General features: G+C 33.4%; 2 protein-coding genes across 2 annotated transcripts; one reads left to right on the top strand and one right to left on the bottom strand.

Annotated features, from left to right (window-relative positions):
• Positions 1–2504: 2504 nt before the first annotated feature.
• Positions 2505–11965, bottom strand: LOC107632396 (ABC transporter B family member 19-like). Its single transcript, XM_088509586.1, has 9 exons — positions 10991–11965; positions 10799–10853; positions 10291–10466; positions 9181–9345; positions 7968–8263; positions 6016–6332; positions 5192–5415; positions 3055–4968; positions 2505–2979 (listed from the first exon to the last, which is right to left on the bottom strand). Exons 1-9 carry the CDS (start codon positions 11963–11965, stop codon positions 2632–2634), a joined length of 4470 nt encoding a protein of 1489 aa, XP_088365712.1. The 3' UTR covers positions 2505–2631.
• Positions 11966–17987: 6022 nt separating this feature from the next.
• Positions 17988–18689, top strand: LOC148569657 (uncharacterized). The gene has a single exon (XM_088509576.1). The coding sequence runs from the start codon at positions 17988–17990 to the stop codon at positions 18687–18689; it is 702 nt and encodes a 233-aa protein (XP_088365702.1).
• The last annotated feature ends 634 nt before the right edge of the window (positions 18690–19323 follow it).

Here is a 19323-nt window from a genome sequence, read left to right as displayed (position 1 = left end):
ATTAGATGTCATTAGAATGATCAATTCTCAATTTAAATAAAATTTGTATTTTTTCTTATAAATCAACTCAAAAAGTGTTGTTTATCTTTTTTTATATTAATTTTAATTTTTTTCTGTAACTATATTAATTGAAATAACTTTTTTAACTATAAATCTCAATAAGACTTGACTTCTAAGTTCTAATTGTATAAGAAGTAAATTTCTAAATAAGTATTTACTTATATATATGTAAAAAAAATACTACACATCCAAGTCTTTTTATGAATTAAGTCTAATCAAGTTAAACAATAAAACTTAAAATAATATTAGTCATAACTGATTTTTGTTGTCTTAGACAAATTTGATTGGACTTGGTTAACAAAAAAATATAAATATGTAGCATTATCCTATATAAAAAGACAGATATTTATAAGGATAAAGTATATTTTTTGTTCTCGAAGTTTGGCAAAAGTTTTTAAAATATCCCTAAATTTTATTTTGTTTCAATTTTGTCCCAAAAGTTTTCGATTTGCATCAAATATACCCTCGAAGGCTAAATTTTCAAAAATTTAAGATCAATATAACAATAATGCATGAAAATTATGCTTGATTTGCTTGTGTTGAGGGGTTGTTCTTATGAAATTGTTGTTGAATCGATCTTAAATTTTTTGAAAAATTAGCCGTCAGGAGTATATTTGATGCAAATCAAAAACTTATGGGAAAAAATTGAAACAAAATAAAACTTAGAGATATTTTTAAAACTTTTGTCAAATTTTAAGGACAAAAAATATACTTTATCCTATTTATAAATGATTATTTTAGTGTTTTAATTTGTAAAATTAGATATTATAAAAACTAATCATGTTGTATTTACATCGAAAATAACTACATGTGTATATATATTGAAATAAAAAATACACATTAAAAATAAATTAAACAATACATATATTTATATACGAATACATAATGATTAATAAATAATTTAATAACTAATTTTTATGTACACATAATATTTTTATTATAAAATTATTATTATTATTATTATTATTATTATTATTATTATTATATATATATATATATATATATATATATATATATATATATATATATATTTGTCCCACTATCAAAATTTTTTAGATAAGAATATTTATTATTATTATTGTTATTATTGTTATTATTGTTGTTGTTAATAAGGATTTTATTTTTGGTAGTTAGGATTTGAATATGTGTAATGTTTGAAATTTACTATTTTAGCAATATATATAACATTCTTTAATTGTAACTAAAATTAATTAAAATTAAAATATAATTATATTATTATATTACTAATTTAACAATAAAAATATATTAAATGATACTTTTTTATTAAATTTGAGATGAAATATTTTTTTTAAATTAATAAATTTTATTTTTTTATACTCTTATTTATTTCTCTCACATTCTCTATTTTTTTTATCCTTTCTACTCTAGATATAACTTATAACTTATAATTTATATTTTATATTTTCTAATTTAAAAAATCAAAATATATCACGAGATATTCTTTCATTACAATTAACATAAAATCTTTTTCTTTAAAATTAATAAACTCATTCTCTCTTTCTTTTTCTTTATCTTTCTCTCTCTCTTTACTTTTCTGTTCTATAAAAAAATAATATAATTAAAATAAATTCATAAAATTATAAAGAATACAATAAATTTATATTAAAAAATAATCTCATAATATTATTCACATAAAAAATTTATTAGTATATGTACACTTTTTAGTTTTTTTTTATTTAGTTTCGAATTTTCACCGCTTATCTTTCTAATATATATTTTCACTTCTCATCCTTTAAATATCTATTACATATAATTTATGGAGAATATTAATATTGTGATTAATAATTCGAATAAAAATTTAATTATTTTAAAATAAATTAATTTTATAACTATTAATATAAATTTTTTTATACTATATATATATATATATATATGAGTTTAATTTTAATATACTAACCATGTAAAATATTTTACAACATTTTACACAGTAATACAATCACAACTATTCTCATAACTATTCACGTGGTTAATGTAAAAGGTGGTTACTTTTGCTAACGGGGCGTTATATGATTGGACGTATGGGTAAAATAGTTTTACATTTTTTTGGCGGAAACGGTCATGATCTTAAATTAGTTTTCTGTAGATTTCTTTCCATTCTTATTTCATTTTTTTTACATTTATGCAGTTTATGCTCTTCCAAAGACATAGTTTTTATTTCATTTTAATTTGTCAAATTCAATTGTCATTTACTTCGAAGTTTTCTATCGTTTACTGCATTTTGAATTCTGTAAAGTGTAATCGGTTTTGTTTAGTTCGATAATTGTCATGTTTTACATTGCAAGAATATTAATAGTTTTATGATTCTGCAAAGTTTTATATTTCTTCCGTTTTTTTCTTCATTATCAGAAAGAGACTTTGACTCGTTAATAAAATTGGTATTTATAAGAATAGTTTTCTCTCCGAAAATCTAATTTTGTTATTGATTTCATCAAACTGATTGTCTTGATTTCCAAAACACAAAATCTGTATTACACATATAACTCGAAAGACACCTAACAATTTAAAGCCCCCTAATTTGGATCTAATTGATTTTGGACAAATGGCTATATGTCAAGCAAAGGCATTGGCTTCGGTCTCAGATCGAACTAGGCTAGCATACAGACCATTTTGATGGGAAGTCATGAGTGTGTCATGACTTCCATACTCTGCTACTCCCCCATCTTTCATAACCACTATGTTGTCAGCTTCTCTAATTGTCGATAGACGATGGGCTACAATGATGGTTGTTGCTTCCTTGGAAACTTTCTTAAGGGCATATTGGATGTGTTTCTCTGACTCCAAGTCCAAAGCACTGCTTGCTTCATCAAGTAGAACCACCCTTGATTTCTTCAGTATAGCCCTTGCTATTGCAATTCGTTGTTTTTGGCCACCTGATAGTTGGACCCCGCTTTGACCAACCTAGTGTAGAGGAGATGGAAATCAAATTATCATGTTAAAGCATTATCGAAATAATGAATAGTTTTGGTGATATACCTGGGTCTCATAACCTTGAGGAAGGCCACTAATGAATTTGTGGATGTAAGCTTCTTTTGCAGCTGCTTCAATTTCAGCCCATGACGCATTTGGGTCCCCAAAGGTAATGTTCTCCCTTATACTCCCAGAAAACAGTGCTGGTTCTTGACCCACTAAAGCCATTTGCCTCCTTAACCACTTAACATCAATTTCCATAAGGTCTACCCCACTTAGCATCACTTTTCCTTTATTTGGATCATAGAACCTCTGTATCAACCATATGATGGTTGATTTTCCTGATCCACTGGGTCCTACCAAGGCCACGGTGCTTCCACCTTTGACCTTCAAAGAGAAATCCCTTAGCACTGTAACTGCAGGCCTAGATGGGTATGCAAATGTGACCATTTTGAATTCTATTTTGAAAGGCGACTTTAATCGATCTTCTACTTTCTTGCTTCTTATTGACTTATCGTTCCCTATCAGCGGCCTCCGGTTTATGATATCTTGAACAGAAGGGATTGCTGTGGCCGCCATAGAAGTATCTGGTGCTAAACCAGCTAGTTGTCCCACAGAAAATGAGCTCAAAACAAGAATGAGAAAGATCTTAAAAACATCTCCCAACTTCGCTTCGCTACGATCTACAAGTCTGGCACCAAACCAAAGAACCAAGGTGTACGCTCCATACATGGCACCTTGAAAGAACCCAAATGTTAGACCTTGAATGTGCGAACTTTTCAATGATTTCCTTTGAGGTTCTGATAAGGCTTGATCAAAGGACTTAATTAATATTTCCTGGGCAGAAAACGTGGTAACCGTTCTTATGTTTGATACTGCACCAGAAGCAATATTGCTAGCTTTGGCATATGCATTGTTATCAACATGTGGTCCAATATTTATAAGCAAGCTTACATAACTTGCACCAAGAGTAAAGGGAGTAACAGCAGCCGCCAAAAGGGTTAGTTTCCAATTGATGACAAAGGAAACACCAAGACCGACGGCTGCTGAACTCAACCCCATAAGAAGGACTGAGAATCGATCACCAAGTATTGAACGAAAGCTGACACAATCAATGGAGAGCCTTGACACTAACACTCCAGTCGAGTTTTTATCAAAATCAAACCACCCGGGTTCTTGTTTCAAGATGGACTGGAACAAGAGGTTTCTAACCCTTAGTGTAAGCTTTGATCCTGCCCAACCACAAAATCCTTGTTGTCCTGTCATGGAAAGAATACAACCGAATCCAAGACAAACAAGTGCTAAACAAAGGTGTCCAACATCTCTCTTCATCTTATCAGTGTCATCATCAAAATATACCCCAAGAGATATGCCTAAAACCAAAGGAAAAAGAGACAGAAAAGCGCCTGCAAACATACCCAGAAAGAATCCTAAAAGTAGCATCCAAAGCTCTGGCTTTTGCAATTTCAATATCTCAGAAAGTCTAAATTTTTTTGGCATTTTGTTTGGCTCGTCTTCGATCTCTACTTTTTTCTCCTGAGCGTATTTTAAATGTTTAGGCCTCGAGATATCTGCTGCATATCTTGATACATCAGCAATTGAGTCGTCATTGGATTTTTGCATGTCATGTTCATTAGAGAGAGGCCTTGATATGGCCTCGCTGGCGAGTTTGACAAGGTTATAGTAGGTTCCCCCTTTCCCTATAAGCTGGAGATGGTTACCCATCTCAATGGCAGTACCATTTTCGAGGACCACGATGGCATGAGCATTCTTTACAGTAGCTATCCTATGAGCAATGACAATGGTTGTTCGACCCACAGAAATCTTGTCCATGGCTCGTTGGACTGCAGACTCTGACTCAGCATCAAGAGCGCTGGTAGGTTCGTCTAAAAGAAGGATTTTAGGATCTTTGATTATTGCTCGAGCCAGTGCGATTCTCTGCTTTTGACCACCTGATAGTTTTGTGCCCCTATCTCCGACCTGCATAAGATACGCTACTTTCTAACTTCTTTGGACAAAGTATATAGAGTACCAAAATTTTAATTTTATTTGAGGACTAAATTACCACAAGCATTTCAATCTTTCAAAGGTTAAGTTGCCACTGCTTAAATTTTTTTGGAGACAAGTACTTTAATCTACTTATATATGTCTTTTGTGTATACTATTTGGATAATGAATTCATGAGTATGAAAATTCTTTGGACCTGAGTGTCATAGCCAAGTGGTAAGTTAGATATGAAATTGTGAGCATCTGCAGCAATGCAAGCAGCAATTGCCTCCTCCTTAGTGACATTATCTTTCCCCATCATAACGTTTTCTAGTATGGAGGTTGCAAAGAGGATTGGCTCTTGACCAACCATCCCAATTTGACCTCTTAGCCACTTGACTTGCAACGTCCTCAAATCATGGCCGTCCAAGGTTATCGTCCCTACAAGGATAACATTGAAAGAAAGCACAATGATAAATTTCCCTAGGTAGGTTTTTCGCAAGATATTTAGAGTGCGTGTAAGGTTTATGTAATTTTCTTTTAACATAAAAGTATTTGAAAATATCATGTATATACAAAAAATTAACCATAAAGTTAATATGCATATATTTGTGTATATTTATACCTATTTTTACATATATATATAGTTTATATGATGATTAATTTTTCGAGTAATGCTATGTGTACATCAAACAGCCATCAGTACAAAATACATGTTGGAATATAAATACACATTGAAAATAAATTAAATCAAACATGTATTTATACACAAATATATTGGTGACTGATTTTAGTGTACAAATAGCATTTTTGTAATTTTTAATATATATGTAACATAATTGAAAATATTTTAAAATTATTTAAAGAAATTTGAATATAATTTTTAAAATGTATTGTAGATAAGATAAAAAAAATTTTTTTTTTAGCTGACAATATATAGTTTAAGAAATTGAAAAATATACATCTCTTGAATTATATATTTAAAAATTAAACTAGAAAAGATGGAATTTATAATGGTATTTTTGAGATATGCTAGCTTACCTTCAATAGGGTCATAGAACCGCTCTATCAGAGCAAATATAGTCGACTTGCCCCCTCCACTAGCACCAACCAGTGCCAAAGTTTTTGTCGATGAAAATACTAAATTAAGGGAATGAAGTATCAGAGAATCAGGACGAGATGGGTATGCAAAACTAACATTTTTTAACTCAATTCTACCACGGACAACAGTAAGCTTCCTTCCGTCAGGGCTATATGGATCAATCTCAGGAATTCTGTCTATAACAGAGAATACACGACTTGCTGCAACAGTACCTTGTGCAAATTGTGCAAAATATGACAGCGCCAATGCTAGACCTCTAGCAATCAAATAAACGAACAAACTTTAGAGAGTATAACTATACCATGAAAGTCCACAAAGTCCACTTATATATTTAAGAAGGGAACCGATTTTTTCATATAAAATTTTATATGTTTTAATCGTGATAAATAAAAAAATGTCAAATATAATACTTATAAAATTGTCTAATTAATGACAAATACACATATAAAATATATTTTAAAAGACAATATAATACAACATACATAAATATATGCAAATACATTATGACTGATTTTTTTTAGTTGTATATAATATTTTTAAAAACTAATATATGAAAAATGGTATGTAAATATATTGGTTGTATTGCTGGTTTTCTAAAATTGTTCTATGATCACAGTTAATAATTAATCACTGAATTAAACATTATATATTTATGTATATTTATATTTATTTTTTTTAAATAAAAAATTATTGAAGATACAAATATAATAGAACAAGATTTGTTTTAAAAAAGAGTGAAACAAGAGTAATTAGATTCTTACTTAGTTAACTTTCATATGTATATTGCAGACTCTATTTGAAAAGGAGTCTTTTAAGTTTTCAAAGACAGAACTTATAATGTGGGTGTATTAATTCTCAACAATTCTATACTAAATTTGAAGTCTTTTGAATTCAGGGTTTAGTTCTTAGAATCACAAAAAAGTTTTTCTTCTTTCTTTTGCTCATTACCATTCTTTTTCTGATTTTCTTTCGGTGCTCATCTTAAACTGTCAAGCAACTGTGATTGATCTTCTTTAAAAATGAACTAATATGATACTAAAATTTTCATAACAAAATATTGAAAATTTTCATAGCAGAATAATAAATTTTTTTCACAACAGCATAATTAAGCTTTTCAAATATTCAACCATTACAGCATTCTTATAATTTTATTCATATTTTTTTTTTTTATCATAAACATAAATCTAGCTTGATATATTATTTATAAAGTTTGATTATAAATATAAATATGTGGTCAATTTGTATTGTTATATAAGCATACATGCAGAATGATAGATTATTTTTACTATTTGTTTATAATAATAACAATAATAATAAAAGTAAAAAACAGAACAAAATACTGCACTATAAAAGTATGTTCATGAGTTTGATTTCCAAGGGGTGAAAAAGGTTTTGAAGGATTAAACATTGTTCATGAATTTATTATTAGGAGGGTGAAGATTTTGAATTTTATTTTATTTTTTTTCAAAAACCACCCAAACTCATCGTTTTCAAGTTTTTTTTTTTTTTTTTTTTTAAAATTGGAGGATTTTATTAGGTTCAAATTTAAATTATTTATTGTTTCAAATAATAAATTATTGTATTATCATTTATTCTTTTAAATAATAATATTATAGTAAAAAATAAAATTGTAAAAATATACAATAAACCCTCCAAGCTTCTCTTTCAAATTTATTTTAAACTCCTGAAAAAAGAATGTTTAAGAATCTCAATGCTTCTTTTTACTTTTCTTTCCTCCCCCTTGGCCCCTTCCCCTTCAAAACCTCTCATTTATTTTCGCAAATGCACCCAAAAATATATTCTGTCAATCCCAATGCTAAAAATCAACAAAGCATTTGCTTAAAAAATAAAAACATGGACAGGTATGATATAGATGAGAGGGAATCTGCACCTTCCTCCTACATTGACACCAAAGAAACAAGCAATAGCTGCACCCCCATCAAGTTTGTTCGTGGCAATTAAGATGGAGCCATACCAAAATGCCAAGGCCCATGTCGAATATGTTACTAAATAGATAATGCCCATGCCTGCACCCTTGGCAAAACCAATTTTTGCGCCTATTGGGGCTGATTTTTGTAGTAATTGAGCATATTTTGCTGCCAATTGCCTTTCCGCAACAAAAGAAAACACTGTCCTAATTGAACTGATCGTTTGTTCCGCAATAACACCAGCTTTCCTGTAAGAAGCCTGGGCGGAAAAAATAAAAAAAAAAGAAGAAAATGTTTAGACATAACATCAAATTATGCATTAATACTAGATTATTAGTGAATTAATGCATAGTAATTCATAATTTTATTTATTAAATAGAGATTAAAAATACAAAATCTTTTTATTCATAAATATATATGATGGAGGACATTTTTAAGAACAAAAAATTGTTTGTTTCAATTATCATTATGTAGAGTAGATAATATTTATTATTATGCTTTTATCTTAAGTTTAGATAAGTGGTGACATGTTCGTCAGAACTCAGAACGTAAATCGGGATTGAGATCACTTGTCATATTTACTATATGTTTTTATCCATGTCCCATCCCACTTTAACGGTGGTTGTGGAGGTTTTGGGATTAGGGCTGAGGTTGGAGAGGGTCCAAATTTTGGAGTGCGAGGTTGTTGGAGAAAAGGCTTATAGGCATTGGATTTAAGCTCGATTAGTACTTCAATGGTGGCAATAAGACAAATCAAAGAGGGGTTGGTGGCAGTGCATGTGTTTTGGGTGTTGTGGTGGCACGACTGTTGTGTTGAAACTGGTGTTCTTTGTCACTGAAGAAGAACAAAACAGAATTGAAAGAATGAGGGGAAGAACAATCTGAGGAGCAGAGGAGCTGAGAAATGATGACTAATTACACTAACAACGTTCTATTTATAGCAGCTGCTACATCAACTTCTTGCTATCTAACATTTAGTTTTTTATCTCTATTCTTAACATGTTGACGGGAGGGTTGATGGGGGTTCGTTGAGCTAAACTATTATAGAATATAGATCACATTTAAACATGGTTGCCAAAAACCAAAAACAAATGTGTACATCACTGCCTAGCTAAAATGGAAGCAAATTCTATGTATTTTACAGGAACTAAAAATTTATTAAAGCTTTTATCTTACTTCTTCTTTTGCTGTTAGACCACCATAAATTGCTTTGTAGACTATACCACAAAACATTGTTAATGGGGTGACTGAGAATACCACCAAAGAGACTCTCCACGATCTTCTAAATCCAACTATGTAGCCACATATAAATGTAAATATATGATGAACAAAGTGAGCCATCTGCAGCGGTCAATACATAGAAAAAACAAAAGAAGATAATGAAGATCGATAAGACTCATTTCCAAAGAAAGATTTTGATGCATGAAGGCCAATACATTATTTGTTTAGATGTTTTATTTTTAAGGAAACAAAACATGGTTCTGCGTTTGGATCAAACCGAGCACAGCTGGGTTAACCGGCTATCAAGTTAGTCCAGTTTACAAAAAAAATCATAAATCCAATAAACTTTTAATTTTACTTAAGTGTGTGGATCAAACCTACTGGATTAGTTCAATTTTTTCTCATTTTGAAAAACCACTTAATTAAGATACCTGAGTGTGTAGGTCAAATAATTGAGTATATATTATTCTTAATTAAATACCACCTTTTGAGATGGGAATAAATAATTCAAATTTTGGTGATATATTTTTTGAAAATAAATTATTCTTAAAAATTAAATGTTGAGATTTTAAAACAAATACAAAAGTAATATGTTTTATAGGAAATAAAATGAAAGGAGTACTACGGGCTAGCACTTTTGCTAAATTCTGGCCAGCACTTAACCATTAAAAGAAAATTGAATGATTCTACACTATTAGATGCAATCTCACACCATTAAAAATATCATTGATAGCTAAAAATCACAAAATTTGCTGGCCGACTTTTTCATAAAATAAAGTTCTTTCAAATAAAATCTCACTTATTTTTACTTACGTGCATACTATCATCTCATCAGACCTTTAATCGGCTTAAAAAAAATCAGGCATCTAAACTATTATTTTGTCCTAGACAAGTAAACTCTTTCAACATAATATATATTAACTAAATAGAAAAAAAAAAAAAAGACAACTAGCTACTTCAGTTCTGTTTGTTTTCTTTAGAAGGCGACTTGCCGACTTCGGTTTAAATCAGAAATATATATTTATATCATTATATGCAATGCAGGTATCAGTTGTTAGTATTAACCTTCTCTCCCATAACTTCTTGGATTTGTGCAACATCACTGGCTATTCCATGCATAATATCACCAGTGTTGATCTGTGTATCAAAAAAACTAATATCCTGTCGAAGAACTGCTCTTAAATACTCCGTCCTCATTCTTTGAGCAGATCTCTCGCCCACTAACCTCCAACATGCGATCTCTGTCAATTGTATGATTAATCCATTATTGTAAAAAAAAAACATCAGTTAAAAACATCAGTTAAGAAAATAAATTTAAAATATATAATTATTTTTTATTGTCAATTTAATTATGAGTATAATAAAAAATCAAAAATATTGTTAAAATATTAAAATAAATAATTATTAAAAATGAAATATGCAATTTAAAATGTATAACTATTTTTAAGTGGAGTTATTAGTTATTACTACTCAACATCAATTGCTAAGCAAATTATGTTGAAAGTCAGATAATAATGGAAAACGAAAAATTAATATTTGACTAATTAAGTATTAATATCCTTAGTATCCTTACGCAAATATGCTCCAACCGAAACAACTGCAGCCAACCCGGTCATATATATGCATATCTGAGAAATTAAAATTTAAAGGAAGAGAAAGAAAATGAGAGTACAGTATAGATTCACGTATTCAATATACAAACATTTGAATTCAGCATAGAGAGCAAGATAAATAACAAGGAAATTAAAGAAAGAATTTATAGTACCTTCTCTACATCCTCCATCATTTGCTTATTATTCCCATTTTGTGAAATCTTATTGACCAATTCTCCAAAAAGATAAGAATAAAAAGGAAGTGAGCCTCCATCTATGAAAGCACCTAAACAACCTACAAGTACAAGAACCCAATCCCACTTTGTTGCATACCTAAATAGCCGAAACAACCCAATTGTCTTTGGAGGCCCTGCATCTTCCTCATCCAATTCCTCCTCGCCCTCTTCATCATACTCATACCCTGTAACCTTGTCAACACCATAACTCGGGGTACCGAATTTATCTACGGCTGATGGTAGTCTGTAACTGTCGCCATGCTTGCCACGGTGGTCATGTTTAGTATAAGAGAATTCAGCGTGATACCCACCAATTTCTTTATCAGAGATGCTATAGTCTATCCAACTGAGCTCGTCTTCTTTGGCCAACGGACTAGTCTTGTTTCTTATTATGCTATCTCTTTCTTTTATGACCTTTGTTTTAGAGAAACCACGAGACTCGCTAAGGTCACTGTCCCCGGCAACATAGCTCTGGAGCTCAACTCTTCCGTAGACGGAATGCTCATTATGATAAGTTGAGCCTGAGTGGCCTTTGAATCGACTAGTTTGTGAAAGGAAGTAGTCATTGGCCGACTGACGAAACACGCGGCTGTGTTCAAATGGGGAGTCGACTGGCCATAGATTCAGAACAGAGCCCATGCGTGCGCTGTACTCTTGCCATCCCCTGGCCTCGAACTTCCAAGAAACCTCTCCTTGCCACGAATGATCATCATCCGAAGCGAAAGGCGTCGTGGGAATTCTGTTGGGGCGAACTCTTCTAGAGCTGGCGGCTTTGCGTTGAGTTTGAGAGGTGGACATTGTGAAAGACTCCGAGCCAAAGACGTTGTGATGGCTTACTGGTGTTGGATAGTATCGTTTGTGATGGTTTGGGGTGTAATACTCCGTCTCACTCTCAAATGAAGCATCAGTCATGGTTGGCTATAGCTAGGGAGTTGCTCTTGATGTTTCGTGTTTAGTCTGATGGAAAAAGATATAGAATAAAATGTTGAAAAAGAAAGACAACAAAACTCTTATGACTCTTGGTAAGAAAAATAAAAAGAAATCCGCTAGGGAACTTGTACAATGTATATAATGGACTTTTTTTTACTCAATATGAGTTAAAAAATGAACATTCAGAATAAAATATTACTAATTTCTCAAACACAATACATTTATATTATCCAGAATAACTATCCCGTCTATCCGGGTACCAGGATAATAAACATCTGATATTCTACTGAATTGAATATTCCTAAACTCTTATTATACACGTTATACAAATACACGATTGACTCCCTATACTTTTTCAAATAGAAATTATGGTGTGTGAAAGAAAATGTTTGATAATAGAAAACGTTTGATAATTTTATAAAATAAAATTTGTTTTTTATTATTTTAAGTTTGGTAATATATAAATATATATTTTACTGTGCTATGTGTATACTAAAATCGTACACATATATTTATAAATAAATATATTAGTATATTAGTGGTTGATTTTAATGTATGAATAGTACTTTTGATGAATTGATTTATATTTATCTATCTATCTATACAAATAATAGAGATATAGAGGTTTCTTGCATATTATTTTTTTCATAAAAAATCCTATGCACCTACAAATTTACTATTCTGACTATCCTCGTATTTATAATTATTATACACATTTAATTTCATGGAAAAATAGATTATTGTGCCTGTTAATATACTAACAAACATAAAAGATATTTTCAAAAAAATATAGTCCAAATCGATTAACCAAGAATACAGTACTATGAAGCAAAAAGTTCCTGAGAAACAATAATCCCTAACAACGAAGGTCATGCTATTTGTATGTGTTACCTTCAAGTTCTTCAACTTGCAGCTTTCAGATTCTCCCTTAATTTATCCCGGTATATCAGCGATACATTAAACAAAAAATTAGGATCGATATTCAATGAATATATCTTGTATATTTGTTTACTAATTTCTTCGTGTGGAGCACATAGTCAAGTCTTTGTATATCACTAAATTATATGACATAGTTATTTACAAACACACAGGTCATTTCAGTCCCAACTCCAAAGCTCCAAATTAATAATAAGATGAGCTTACGTTAGCCGGCCTCACACCTTTGAATGCCGCCCACGAGCATAAGCCGGCCTTGCGTTAACCAAAATTATTAACAAATAAATGCTCAAATTTCAGCCACTTAGTTATTTGCGCTCTTAATTTAAAAAAATTTAAAATTATTGATTAAGTACTTTTCGATCCATCTATGATAATTAGGTTGAAAATAGTAACTCTCAAGATAATTATATTTCACGAAATTGAATACAATAATTCAAGTAATGTTAGTAATTAAAAATGGAAGCAACGGATTTGAAAAAGTACGATAAAGGGATCAGTGAAATACAGGGGGAAGTTTTTATAGAAATTATGGTGTGTGAAAGAAAACGTTTGATACTTTTATAAAATAAAATTTGTTTTTTATTATTTTAAATTTGGTAATATATAAATTTATGTTTTATTATGCTATGTGTATACTAAAGTCGTACACATATATTTATAAACAAATATATTAGTATATTAGTGGTTGATTTTAATGTATGAATAGTACTTTTGATGAATTGATTTATATTTATCTATCTATCTATACAAATAATAGAGATATAGAGGTTTCGTGCATATTATTTTTTTCATAAAAAATCCTATGCACGTACAAAATTAGTATTCTGACTATCCTCGTATTTATAATTATTATACACATTTAATTTCATGGAAAGATAGATTATTGTGCCTATTAATATACTAACAAACATAAAAGATATTTTCAAAAAAATATAGTCCAAATCGATTAACCAAGAATACAGTACTATGAAGCAAAAAGTTCCTGAGAAACAATAATCCCAAACAAACGAAGGTCATGCTATTTGTATGTGTTACCTTCAAGTTCTTCAACTTGCAGCTTTCAGATTCTCTCTTAATTTATCCCTGTATATCAGCGATACATTAAACAAAAAGTTAGGACCGATATTCAATGAATATATTTGTATATTTGTTTACTAATTTCTTCGTGTGGAACACATAGTCAAGTCTTTGTATATCACTAAATTATATGACATAGTTATTTACAAACACACAGGTCATTTCAGTCCCAATTCCAAAGCTCCAAATTAATAATAAGATGAGCTTACGTTAGCCGGCCTCACACCTTTGAATGCCGCCTACGAGCATAAGCCGGCCTTGCGTTAACCAAAATCATTAACAAATAAATACTCAAACTTCAGCCACTTAGTTATTTGCGCTCTTAATTCAAAAAAATTTAAAATTATTGATTAAGTACTTTTCGATCCATCTATGATAATTAGGTTGAAATTAGTAACTCTCAAGATAATTATATTTCACGAAATTGAATACAATAGTTTAAGTAATGGTAGTAATTAAAAATGGAAGCAACGGATTTGAAAGAGTACGATGAAGGGGTCAGTGAAATACAGGGGGAAGAGACGGACGTGGTCTTTTTTATTGATATGATTTGAGTGTTTACGTTTTCTATACTTTTCTATGGAAAGAAAAATACTCATATGATGACCTAATTAATATACATTTACTTGGAACTTTTCAAGAATTTTCTTTCATTCAAAAGTACTACTAACCAAACTAAAAGTTCTTGGCTCTATCCATGGGAAGAGCGTGGTGTGTTCATCACTTCATCATGTATGTGTGTCACTGCACGTGGAATTTACGAGTGTTTTAATTTTAAGATTTAGCTAGCTAAGAATACGTGTCTTTTAACTTTTTGTTTGGATTTTGCTGACTTATGTTTTAAAGGCATATTCTTAAAAAAAAATTAGAGCTATTAGAGTTTATTAATTTTTATTATTATTAATCATTAATTTAATTTTTTTAGTTTAGTTTTTTTAGTCTAGTAATCTAATAACATATTTTAATATTTTATTCTATATTTTTAAATATTAATGACTAATAGATAACAAAAAATAATAAATTATGATGATTTTCTAAAATTTTCTTTTTTTAAAATATCAGAAAAAATATTTGACTAATAATTGTTGAAAAATATTTTTTTATATATATTTTTAATGTATTAATTACATCAAAAATTTAAAAATATTTTATTATTATATTCTTAACATGTGCAAGTTAGCTATTTTTTATTTTTATATATTTTTAATAAAAATTTCGATTAATAGGCTTCAATATATAAAAAGTTGTCCGATTTATTAAAGATTTGTAAATTTTCTATTAGTTTATATAAATAAAATTAAATTAATATTAATATTTATTTAATTATTTTTATATTTTGTCTAATATAAAAAAAATTAAAAAACCAATAAAATCTAAAATAATACTAGCTTATATTAAAAAAAACTAAATAAATAAGTTTGTAGTTGGATGAAAATAATAGATAATAATAAGATTGTGTTAGTATCAAATATAAATTTGTTAAGTTGTTAAGTCCGTTTTAGCAATTGTCCATTATTAGTCAACATACATATTAAGTTTAAAATAGAAAATATGTTGAATGAATGGTAAATATGAAACTTGAACATAAGTAATCGTGCCTAGAAAAATATAATGCTAACTAATTGAACTAATTTCACTTTCTATTTACATACTGTACGGTGGTCGGGTAGAGATTGAGGTGATGGGAGACACCTTGTTCCGAGTAGCTGCGCTGGGAGTGGATCAACCGGGTTGCCGAGCTCTTGTCAAGAAGTGGAGGGGGTGTCACCTGCAAAGACACTCCGACCCTCTTGTCAGTGAGTGGGCAGGCGAAAAGTAGGAGGGTGATATGTGACGTACCTTGGGGGAAGGGTAGGTCCTTCCCCATTTATACCGTGTCAGAGGTGGGTCCTGCAAGGACAGGCCCACCCTTTTCGAAACCTCCCTTGCACAGCTGTAGCGAAGCTGTCAAGGAACCGGGTCGGTGAAGGGGTGTCTTGTTCTAACCGTTCGGGTCGGGTGGTGCCCGGGTTGGGCCGGTCCATATTCAGTTTGGGTCAGGCCGTAACAGTGCCCCCCGACATGCCAGCAACGACCGTAGGGTTCGTTGGTGGCGTGTCATCTCTCCTTTTGTGCGTTGTCGCCAGGTCGGCCGCCCGTGGGGGGGGGAGACGTGCCTCTTGCGCGCGTCTCTTCGTTGTTGGAGTGACCGCTTGTCGCCTCGTTCTTCGCGTGGAGCATTAAATGCTCATAATGGGCTGGAAAATTCTGTATGTAAAGACTGTTTTGCCCCCAGGTCTTTCGCGCTTCTTGGGTGGCAGTTTTAAACAGTTTTGCTTTGTTCTTTCCCTTTACATTTTTGCTCCTACTATCTCCCTGCTATCTCCTTCTTCTTCACCCAGAAACTCTCAAAGCTTCGTTCTAGCATCCTTGCGCATCTTTCCTTCTTCCTTCTCAGTTTTCGTAACAGATTCAGGTAATCTTTGCTCCTTTCTGTTTTCCGCTTTATTGTCATGCGTTTGCTGCTTGCATTTGCTCCATGTTCTTGCTGCTTTGTTTGATTTTTGTTGCTAGATGGTTTTCTAGTGCTAAGTAGATGCGTTAGGGGAGGGGTACCATTCCAGGGTAGACTTTTAGGTAGCTTGCATGATAGATAGCTTTTAGCCATGTTTGATCTTGACTGTTGAATAGGATGGACATAGTTTCTGGGTTTTCCCGGACTCCTGACCTCATAGACTAATGGAGTGGTACCCCCACTGTAGGTATGCCTCGCATCGTCGCTCGAGCCTCTTCTTCTGCCGCGGCGTACGATCCTTACGCTTGGGTGGTTTCTGATCTGAGAGACTCCCCAAACCAAATGGCGGAGGAGGAACTCACGGCGTTCCGTCGTGTCGAGTATTTGTGTTGGGGGACCGACGAGGAATCTAACTACGACGTCTTTGTCCCGGCCCCCATGAGCGGTTGTACGAGATCAACTTCAATTCCCCCCGGGTTGCCGACTGGATTTAGTTTTACAAATCCATGTTTACCCAAGTTGGGGTTCGCATCCCTTTTTCAGCCTTTCAAATGGCGCTTTTAAGCCGGATTTTCGTGGCACCGTCACAGCTGCATCCGAACAGTTGGGCTTCCATCCGCTGTTTCGAGATGGTATGTGAGTACCTCGAGCTGCCGGTATCCGTGGACGTTTTCCTTTATTTTTTCAACCTCACAAACCCTTCGAAGGAGGGGAAGGCGAAGAAGGGGTTCATGTCCTTCCGATCTGCTCAGGGTCGGAGGATTTTTGGTCTGTTCGAAGATTCATATCATGGTTTTAAAGACAAGTATTTTAAGGTGCGCCTAGTCAGAAGTTGTCATCCTTTTTGGTTGTCGCTAGAAGGGGAGCGCCTTATCCCGACGTATTGGAGTTTCGGGGCGGGTTCCAATATGTTTATTAAAGTAACTTATAAGGATATGTCCGCTGTGGACAAGAGGGTTGCCGACGTGTTGTTGGCCGTTTTTGGGAAAAACCACGTGAACCCTCATCTCCTTATGGGTGATCGGGAGGTCGCTAGGAATTATATTTGTGAGTAGTTCTAACTTTGGTTTTTGTTGTCTTTTCTTCGCTTTGCTTGTTTCTTCTTTTCTTCATTTTGCTTGTTCTTGTGACTGAACAATTTCTTTTATCTTCATCTTCAGTGGGCATGTCTGCTGAAGTGACGGGACTCGAAGGTTTGTATCAGACCTTCCTGCCGAGAGCGACGAGGAGGAGACGGCTGATGAGAGGTCGGAAATCCCGTCTGGGGATAAAGGCCAGGCCACCCCTGCCCAGGAAACTGGGAGTCAAGGAGCTGAGGTGGTTGTTCATAATACTTCGGCTCAGGGGGCCGACGGGGCACATGCTTCCCCTTTTCGTGAAGTGGTCGGCACTGGGGGTTCCACGTCCAACCCTTTGACTGACGAAGACGTGGAAGAGGTGCCCGATCTTAAGAGAAGGAGGCTGTCTAGTAGTCTTAAGAGCGTTCTCACCGTGATGGAGAGGAACTTTGATGCCGGGACTTTCATAGATGCCCAGCTCATTCCTGGTACGGAGGAGTATTTTCATGAATCCTCTCTTGCCGGACAGGCGAGATGGATGTACCGAACTCTCCTTCGTGGCGCTGTGATAGCTCGGAAGGCTGAGTTTGAGCTATCTGGAATGGAGTCCATGCGGAGGAGGCTCGATTCTGCTGGGAAGGCTAACAATGATCTCAAGCGTGAAGTTGAAACTCTTCGGGAGCAACTTTCCCTGTCTAACGAGAAGCTACAGTCTGCCGAGGATAAGGTCTCCGTTGCTGAGCAAAAGCTGCAGGAATCCGATGCCACGGTTTCGCGACTTGCTCAGCGAGAGATTACTTTAGAAAGCCAAGTCGTTGCCGCTCAAGGGCGGGTGGCCGTTCTGGAGAAAGAGCGCAGTGAGGCCGTTTCATCGCTGGAGGCTGCCCAGGCTGAGCTTGCGAAGTGGAAGGTGAAGTATAAAGGGGTCGTGAAGCAGGGAAAGGGTGCGATCCTGACGACGGAGGAAGCCCTTAAGGCTCAAGTCAAGATCGTTGCTCCTGAATTCGATACGTCGGCGATTGGGGTCTTCAAGATGATAAAAGATGGCAAGATTGTCGACATGCCTAGGAATGATTTCTTATGTTTTTGTAGTATTTCATGGAACTTGTTTTGTAAGTCGCTTTGTTTAACTTTGTGAACAATGGTTCCTTGGGCCGTTTTCCCGGCTTATTGTAGTTAATGCTTTTCTGTTCGTCTGGTTGTGTTCCCGTTCTGATTGTATATCGTTTCATCGTTATTGGTTTGTTGCTCGTACTCGCCTACCGTATTGATGGTATTCTGGTTAAGCCAGGTCATGGCTTTTTAGTGTAGCCGTTTGTTATCGTGGTCGTGGCTTTTTAATGTAGCCGTTTGCTATTGTGGTAGCTTAAGGGCTCCCGGGGTGATCAGTCCCGGGGCCGCGTGTCATTGTCTTGTTGCATGGAATTCATTTGCGCGATAGGTTGTCCAAGGAAAGTAAACAAAGGGAACAAAACTTTGACAAGTATATTTTAGTCGGCAATTACACGAAGAACCTGAATATCATAACGAAAAGTACACTGATTAATTAACTACTTAGCTCATTTGGTCGTTTGGTTGCTGACTCGTCATGTGAGCTAGGAGTAGAACCTTCTCAGGTTGCTCGCGTTCCAGGTTCTTAGGACTTCTTTACCATCGAGCTTTTCCAATTTGTAGGCACCTTTGCCAATCGCCTCTTTAACCCTGTATGGACCTTCCCAATTTGCCGCCAATTTGCCTTGTCCTGGGGTCGGTAAGCCAATGTCGTTGCGCCT

This window comes from Arachis ipaensis, chromosome B3 (genome assembly GCF_059453495.1).
Source record: "Arachis ipaensis isolate K30076 ecotype BB chromosome B3, ASM5945349v1, whole genome shotgun sequence".
Lineage (NCBI taxonomy): Eukaryota > Viridiplantae > Streptophyta > Magnoliopsida > Fabales > Fabaceae > Arachis > Arachis ipaensis.
Note: the sequence above shows the minus strand (reverse complement) of the source record. Positions and strands in the feature narration are given on the sequence as shown.